Source organism: Pediculus humanus, genomic scaffold, assembly GCF_000006295.1.
Source record: "Pediculus humanus corporis 1103172107775 genomic scaffold, whole genome shotgun sequence".
In the NCBI taxonomy this organism is placed as follows: domain Eukaryota; kingdom Metazoa; phylum Arthropoda; class Insecta; order Psocodea; family Pediculidae; genus Pediculus; species Pediculus humanus.
Window position 1 is genome coordinate 891,531 of NW_002987371.1, and position 8,409 is coordinate 899,939.

The window sequence follows — 8,409 nt, forward strand, 5'->3', positions numbered from 1 at the left end:
GAAAATTGAATAAGGTAAAAGTGATAAAACTATTTTGTCAGGATTTAACTAACGATTCAATGTAATCATGAGACTTTTAACAAAAAAAAAAAATCCAGGAAAATTATAATTAACTCACCCTTTCGTCATCGTGAAGCATATCTCCATAACAAGATACGGCTATTTCTTGGTGGTAATCATAATCATCACCAACCACAAGCCATTCAACTTGTTTATTAATGGGATTTACACTTTGTACAAAATTTAAACTATCCATCGTTTTACGAATATAATTTAATCGTGTGAAACTGTTAGGAAAAAAATTATTAAAAATATTTTTTGAAATATTTTTGGGCAGAGCGCGAAACATGCGAATTTTATTCTAAATACCGTCCGCCATTTTTAAACTGCTTTATCGCTTTTAACAAAAATGTCTCTAATAAAGCACGTTTAATTCGATCATAAATGAATAATTACTGGTTGTTTGCGGTATTTTTTAACATTTTTAATTATCAATCTTTTTGCACATTTGTCTGGAAAAACGTTTCAATAATTACGGTAGTATTTATTATCCATGTTGTTAATTGTGTTCGTGCTTTTTTGTTGTTTACCATTCAAATTATAGGTTCTGTTGTTATTGCAATAAGTTAAGATAATAAAATCCATTAAATAGTAATTTTTTTATTTATTTCTATTTTTATTTAAATTTTTCAATTTTTTTAAAGTTTTTTACTATTCAAATTTGATTATATGTAAATAATTTAGGAAAAGCCGGTCAACATTATGAAGTTGATTTGTTGAATGTTTTTAATCAGTGACGGTTATAATTTGCCTAAATTAGGTACTTTTTGTGGCATAACATTTTTTTTTTTTTTTTTGATAATGTTAAATCTAAAGAACCGTTATAAGCACTCACTATTTTTAGTTTAATTGGAAGTAAAAATATTTAAAATTTTTTTTATTAGGCTTCAATAAATAGATGAAATGTTTGTGAGTTTGGCTAAACTACAACAAGTAAATTGGATTCGGATATTAAAAAGAACAATTTTATTTTCATTTAAATCGAAAATATACATTTCTCTCATATCGTTTTTATTTGGTTTTTTTTTTCATTTTCTTTTACTATCAAAAAAAAATAATTTGAAAAGCTTGAATTATAATTTATCACATTACATTAGTGATTATGCAAATGCAGAAGTGTTTTTGGTCGTTTTCGTTTTTTCAAGTATCGGTAATTATAATAAAAGACAAACGATTAGAGAAACATGGCTATCAGAATTGTCTACGCATAAAGATTTAAAACATTATTTTGTTATAAGTAGTGAAAGTGCGAAAGACGATGAAAATTTACTCATTTCTGTGGAACGAGAAAAACACAAAGACCTATTAATTTTTCACAAGTTGAAAGATTCATTTTATCTTCTCACATCGAAATTGGTGGCATCGTTCGGTTGGTTAACTAACTCCACCGTTTTAGGCGAAGAAGGAAAATCGAATACTCTCAGGCCATTTAATAGATTTAAGTTTGTTTTAAAATGTGATGATGACACTTTTGTTCGTGTGAGAGAAGTCATCAACGAACTTAAAACAGTTTATTCTGGAGACAAAGGTAGAAATTTATACTGGGGATTTTTCGATGGTAGAGCAAAAGTTAAAAAAGGGGGAAAGTACAAAGAGGAAGAGTGGAACATTTGTGATTATTACATACCATATGCTTTGGGGGGCGGTTATATTTTATCAGAGTCTTTGGTATCATTCATAGCGACAAATGAGAAATTTTTAAAAAAATATAGAAATGAAGATGTGTCTGTCGGTGCTTGGTTAAGTAGTTATAACAATTTGAATAGAGTTCACGATACAAGGTTCGATACTGAATATATTTCTCGTGGTTGTCATCAATCTTATTTAGTCACTCATAAACATTCTGAGACAGCCATGAGAAATTTTCACAATAATTTAAAAAATACTGGTCATTTGTGTCAAAGAGAATTTAAAACGAGAATGTCATATAATTACGATTGGCAAGCACTTCCGAGTAAATGTTGCTTACGAGTTAATTCAAACATACCATAATTGATAAATTATTAAGTAAAAATCGAAACTTGTTGGAAAGAAATGATAATAATAATAATAAAAAAAAAGATTTAAAATTAATCAGAAGATATATATTCTTAACGAAAACTATTTTTTTTTATTACATTTTTTTTAAATTAATAAATTTACATAAAATTTATTATTATTATTATTATTATTATTATTAGAATTTAATAAAAGTAAAACTTGATTATAAATAAATTATTTTTATTTTTACATTTAATAAGATAACTTATAAGTGCAAATGAGAATTTTTTTCAAGTTAAAAAAAAAAAAAAAGAGAAAAAAGTTTAAAATGCTTAAAAATATAAAATTAATACTTTAAAGTAAATATTTTGTACTAATAATAATAATAATAATAATATTAACAATTAAAATTTGAATTCAAATAAAGTTTTCTAGTCATTTACAATAGTTAACATAACCAATTATAATACATAAATTGTAATTAATTTTTATTTTATTTTAAATGGTGCCATTATATTAATAGATTAATTATTTTTTATAAAATTTATAATTACATGTATTTGTTGTGTACATATATATATAAATATATTTATAATGAATAAAAAACATTTTAATTCCTGAGTGATATAAACATACACTGTTTTCCATAAGTTTTCATTTAAAAAAAAAAACCCGCGAAATGAATAAAGAAAAATAAAATTTGCTATTGCATAACGAACTATTTTGTTTTTAACGGTCAAATATGGCGGACGTGTTAGAATCGTTGTTGGTTACTCGTCATTTACATTTTAAGGTAATAAACGAATAATATTTTAAACTTTTTCATTAAATCTCGTTTTTTTTTTATTACATTTTGAATTCGAAACGTTGTTATTCAAATCGTTTTTCCTTTTTCTATTTTCTATCGTGAAAAAACGTGATTCTTACATTAAAAGTTTTTCTCTTGCATTTTGAAATTCTAACGGTTTTTTTAACTCTCCAATATTTAAACTTTTTTAAGATTTTTTAGTAAGAAAAATATGTTCGTTGATTCCGAGACTTTTTGATCGGTTATTAAGTTTTCTTTTTTTTCTTTCAAACAAATTGAAAAATTATTATTATTCCAATTTAAAATTTTAATGCCCTTAAAATAAATATTAGTTAAAAATAATACAAAAGTAAAAAAATGATAATAATAATAAATTTAAAATAAATTAAAATTTATAATAATTTATTATAATTTTACTGAGATTCAAAATGTTTTAATTAATTTTTTAATAATAATAATAATAATAATAATACTAATTACAAAATTTTATTTTATTTTTTTTTGTCGAAAACATATTTCATATGATTTAAAACTACATTACCAAAAAAAATTTATTATTATTATTATTATTAAATTTAACAACTTTGTTTAAAAAAAAAATTACTAACACATACTAAATTGTCATTTAAAATTATAATAATAATGATAATAATAATCATTATAATTAAAACATTATTCGAATCTAATCAGATTCTATATTATTATTAATATTATTTACATAATTATTTACATATAATCAAATAAAAGTGGCTTATGAATATATATATATAGATTCAAATTTGATTATTATTATTATTATTATTATTTTAAAATATTTAAATATCAGTAACAGATTATTAATTTAAACTATCTTACTTTTTCAAACAATTCAATAATGATTCCCTTCATCGATAAACATTTATTTTAAAACATTTTAGTTAATTAAATTAAATTTTTTTACAGTTTGCAAAAATTTTTCCACATCATTTGCAGATAATATACAGTTTTTAATATAAGAATTTTATTATGGTTAGATTTTAATTGTCACTCATTTTTGTCATTGAGTAAAGGCTCGTTATGAAAAACAAAATAAAGACGATTAAATATTATTACATCACTCTTTTTTCATATTGGAAAATTCTTCTTCATCAAGGGTTATAACTAATGGGGTAGAATTTTGACTGACTGAATTGTCAACGTTTTTAGTTTTCTCTTCTACAGTTACAATGGGTAACTCTGAAGATGTATTCACTTTAACAATGCTTTTAAAATTTTCCTTACCAAAGTGTCCGAGATAACTTAATGAGTCTACTTTGGGTGAAGCTCTCTCACCTTCATCTAACCTGGAGTTTTTTTTCGAATCTGAATACAGGAGAAGATGTAAATTAGGAGATGAGCTTCTCCTGTCTTGATGCCCGGAACCAACCTCTTGTTCCTCCAGGAATCGATCCATGTAATCCGTTATACCCGGATGAAGAGAATATTTCTTTTTTTCCAATCTAGATTTATATGCATACACATCGTGACGTTCGGTTTTTTTCCACAGATAATAAAATTGAACAAGTTCTCCAACTGAACGCGTTTTAACTTTGTTTTTTTGTATAGCATGAAAATCTTTACCATAAATTCTCATGCCTATTTCAAAATTTCGACATTCTTCTTCTGACCATATACTCATAGTGTCAGGTGGAGGTATGGCATTTAATCTTCTTCTCCTTAAAGCTTCTTCCACGTTATACCCACACTGTAGTAATAAATACAATGCTTGTTCATCATCTTTTACATGAGTTTCTAAATTAACTTGGGAATTATTTAATAACGATTCATGAGCTTTGGCTAGAAATTCTTCCGTTTGTTTTTCTGTTAAAGCCGAAGGATCCCAAAGCATTTTATCATCATTTTCATAAGGTAGAGCATCGTCATATTTACACATGCCTACAGGTATTCTAGCTTGATAATCGGAACCGACCATTATCGTTTTTTTCCACTCTTCTTCATCTGGACTGTAATCACAATCGTCATCTTCCTCTTCACTTTGTGGTCTAGACACTGATCTTAATAAACGACCAGTCCCTCCTGTATCATCGACAATTTCCGTATCTGGAATGTCCGTATATAGCTTGACTAGTTCCGAAGGCTCTTCATCAACAGCTTCAGCTTCTTGATTTTCTTCAGGAGGGGCATTATTTTCTTTGTCATTTTTAAGGGGATCAATATGTTCTGTTTTATCTTGAACATCACAGCTTGAAACAGATTCACCAGATCTACTATTATCATTTTCATTATAGCCATACATAGCCAAAAGTTCACTTAACGGCATTTCACCTTCTCTTTGTAAATTTGATAATTCTATTTGAGGATCTTCATTATTTTCCAATGCTTCTTCTTCTTCTATTGTTCTTTCATCATCATAATCATGTATCATCATTTCTGCTGAAGGATCAAAAATCACATCTCCATTGCACTCTAAATTTTTATCAGGTGTCTCGGAATTCATTTTTAATAAATGTGTATTGTACAAATTGTCTTCAGTAAAAAATCTGACCATAATTAAAACAAGTTTTTAATTTAAAGCATTAATGATGCAATATTAATTTGATGCCTTTCTGTAGAAGAATTGATCTGCAACAAGACATTTGTGTAAGATTCATTTGAATATATGGCAATTATTGTAAGGAAATAAAATTGTAACTCTGACTACAGTTTAAATTTTATTAAAAATTACATTTTGAATAAATTATCAATTATAAAAATTTTCTTTACATTTCAGACGACTTAAGTAAAAACTCTTTCGATATACGTTACAAAACACAATGTAATAGAAGGAAAAAAATATTTCGATAGGTTAAATACAACTTTATTATTATAAAAACAACGTAAATCTTTTGATGTCTCTTTTGTTTATAATTGTATTAGCGTACTTTTAAATTTTTCAGAGATTATGTGCATTATACTGGGTAAATAAAAAAAAAAATTATTAAATAAGGAACGAGTACTCATAAAATACTAACTGTGTACAAAGCATTTTCAAAAACCTGGATATAAATAAAAATAAATACAACAAATTACTGTAAACTTTACCTCTGTAGCATCAGGAAAGCTAATAAACATAAGTAAACACTTTATTATAGAATTATTCGTACAAATTGAAAATAGAATTTATAAAACATAAGTTTATTATAATAATTATCCATACTAATGTTATTTTTAACAAATTTAAATGTAAATTTTAGATAATTCTTTAACTTAAGTTTAACGACAACAAATATACAAATACAATCTTACGCCATTTACTACAATTGCTGCCAACTTAACGGATTTATTATTACGCGACATTTTTGTTTTCTTTATGTGTGAATCCTAAATGTTTTAGCATAAAAATAATTAATTACATTTAAAAAAAAAAAAAAAAAAACATTTTTATGTTTTTTTTATTTATATATTTATTTATTAAAAAAATAATAAAGTATGCAAATACTAAATATTAAAAAATAATGGTAAAAATAATATATTTATATATATATAAAATTTTTTTTTCAATTTTATGAAATCTGTCACTTTTTAAAAATATATTAATAAATTATTTATTTTTTTTTTTTTATAGATAAAATAAATTTTAAGGACAAAAGCTATAAATGCTTTTAAACCATTTTACTACAGTTTTACTGTAATTATTTTTTTTTGAATTTTAAGTAATCAAAAAAAAAAAAAAAAATTCATTCCCAATGTGTATTGAAAAGGCCATGATGCCAGCCACAGTGCCAGGAAGACAGTGTTCAGAAGCTGAATGGCAAGCTTTAAAAAATCATATTATTAAGGAAAGACAGAGAAAAAAACAAGGTAAGGTTAAAATTTTTATATATATCATTTAAATCAAAGAGTTTTAAATTATTTATATTATTTTGTTCAAATAATTTTTTTTTTTTTGTAGAACAAGAAGCAGATGCTGAGGTACAAAGACAAAAAAGAGAAAGAGAGCAGAAGCAAAAACAAGATGTGATGACATTGGGTGAAACAAGAGAACAAATTAGCACTCTTGAAGCCAGGCTGGCAGCATTAACTGAAGAGAAACATCAACTTTTTTTGCAGCTTAAAAAGGTTTTAAATGAGGATGACAATAGAAGACGACAAGCAGTGGTGAAAGAATCGGCAAAGTAATAATTTTTCTATGAGTATATCTATATATGAAATTTAAAAGTTTTTAACAAAATATTTAGTTAAAAACAATTTTTATATAAAATTTAATTATTTTCAGTGAAATGATTGGAGTGGGAGGAACATATGGTAATCTTGCACCCCCTGGAATATTTTTACAGCCTCTTCCCGGTAGAACACCTCTATACAAAGTCGGTGCAGGTGCTCCTACCAATACAGGTCCTCCAGTTCCTTCAAAAAGGGCTAGAAGTCCATCGCCTCCTGCTTCTCAAGGACCTGGATACCATCCTTATAGTTATAAATCATCACCAGGATTTCAACATAAACCTGAAGATGGAAGAAGAGGGCATGAATATGTTCGTGCCGTTTTATGGAATAGTAAGATCAAACCTAAAGAATTTGAAATTCGTATAATTTTCAAGTTGTTTAAATTTTTTTTTTTTTTTTTTTATTACAGAAGGCACAGCTGCAACTTATGGAGGAGTTTATGGAGTTGCACCCACTCAATCTGTTTATTCATATTCTGCAGCACCTACTCCTTATGAACAAGTATACTTACCCAGGCAGTGTAAGTACCATTAAGCATTAAAAATTTTATTTTTATCAAATTTTTCTATATTTCGAACAATAATAAATTTTTCATTTCATTTAGCTTATGATAGTAAACCAGAGAGTGATAAAATTTATCTGAGAGGTCCAACTGCACCATTATCAATTCCTGTTCATCCTCCTCAACCTGGAAAACCAGGTGGAATAACTACAGGGTTTCCAGTTAGAGCACCTCATCAGTCTCATGTAAGTTATAATTAATTATTACTAACTTTTTTTTTTATTTATTTATTTTTTCTCTCCCTCTCTCTCATTTTTACGGGTTCAATTATATTTTTATAGAGCGTTTATTTGGGTCAGGGAAGTGGTAATAATAGCAGATTAATGTATGGTGGTACCCCTGCAGGAAATCCGGGAAATCGTTATGCTGGTTCTGGAACCATGTAATGTTTTTAAAACATTTATTCTTTTATATTCGTGTAAATATATTAAATATATATATATAAATAAAAAATCATTAAATAGATATTATTAATCCTTTTTAATAATTTAAAAAAATACAAGTATTAAAATTATAAATGAGTCTGATTCTAACAAAATTTGATTTCGACTCAATTATTAAAGTTTAATATTTAGATGAATTTAATGAAGTCCATTTAATGAATGACTTTTTGTAAGTATAAAATTTAAAAATGAAAAAAAAAAAAAAAAACAACAATTTTTACTATTAATTTTTTATTATATTTTAAAAAATTCTTACGTTTTAAATCTAACATTTTGATAATACAATACAATTTGTTTTAAAATAATTGTAGCACAATTAATTTAAGCAATTTAGAATTTTTAATGAATAATAATAATGATAATAATACCATGAG

General features: G+C 25.5%; 4 protein-coding genes across 4 annotated transcripts in view; 2 read left to right on the forward strand and 2 right to left on the reverse strand.

Annotated features, from left to right (window-relative positions):
* Nucleotides 1-256, reverse strand: part of Phum_PHUM361540 (protein arginine N-methyltransferase, putative) — a gene marked incomplete at both ends in the record, with an annotated part of 1,622 nt that extends 1,366 nt beyond the window's left edge. The window contains one exon of the mRNA XM_002428016.1: nt 115-256. Coding sequence (XP_002428061.1) covers nt 115-256 — 142 coding nt within the window. The remainder of the gene's footprint in view (nt 1-114) is intronic.
* A 707-nt stretch (nt 257-963) lies between these two features.
* Phum_PHUM361650 (beta-1,3-galactosyltransferase, putative) lies at nt 964-2,052 on the forward strand (the record flags this gene model as incomplete). Its single annotated transcript, XM_002428017.1, has 2 exons — nt 964-1,067; nt 1,158-2,052. The coding sequence occupies 2 exons, from the start codon at nt 964-966 to the stop codon at nt 2,050-2,052; spliced, it is 999 nt and encodes a 332-aa protein (XP_002428062.1).
* A 1,889-nt stretch (nt 2,053-3,941) lies between these two features.
* On the reverse strand, nt 3,942-5,324 carry Phum_PHUM361660 (Mesoderm induction early response protein, putative; the record flags this gene model as incomplete). The annotated part of the gene is made up of 2 exons (XM_002428018.1): nt 3,942-4,078; nt 4,109-5,324. 2 exons carry the CDS (start codon nt 5,322-5,324, stop codon nt 3,942-3,944), a joined length of 1,353 nt encoding a protein of 450 aa, XP_002428063.1.
* Nucleotides 5,325-6,552: 1,228 nt separating this feature from the next.
* Nucleotides 6,553-7,978, forward strand: Phum_PHUM361670 (uncharacterized protein; the record flags this gene model as incomplete). Its single annotated transcript, XM_002428019.1, has 6 exons — nt 6,553-6,667; nt 6,759-6,981; nt 7,083-7,360; nt 7,440-7,550; nt 7,635-7,777; nt 7,874-7,978. 6 exons carry the CDS (start codon nt 6,553-6,555, stop codon nt 7,976-7,978), a joined length of 975 nt encoding a protein of 324 aa, XP_002428064.1.
* Nucleotides 7,979-8,409: the final 431 nt, after the last annotated feature.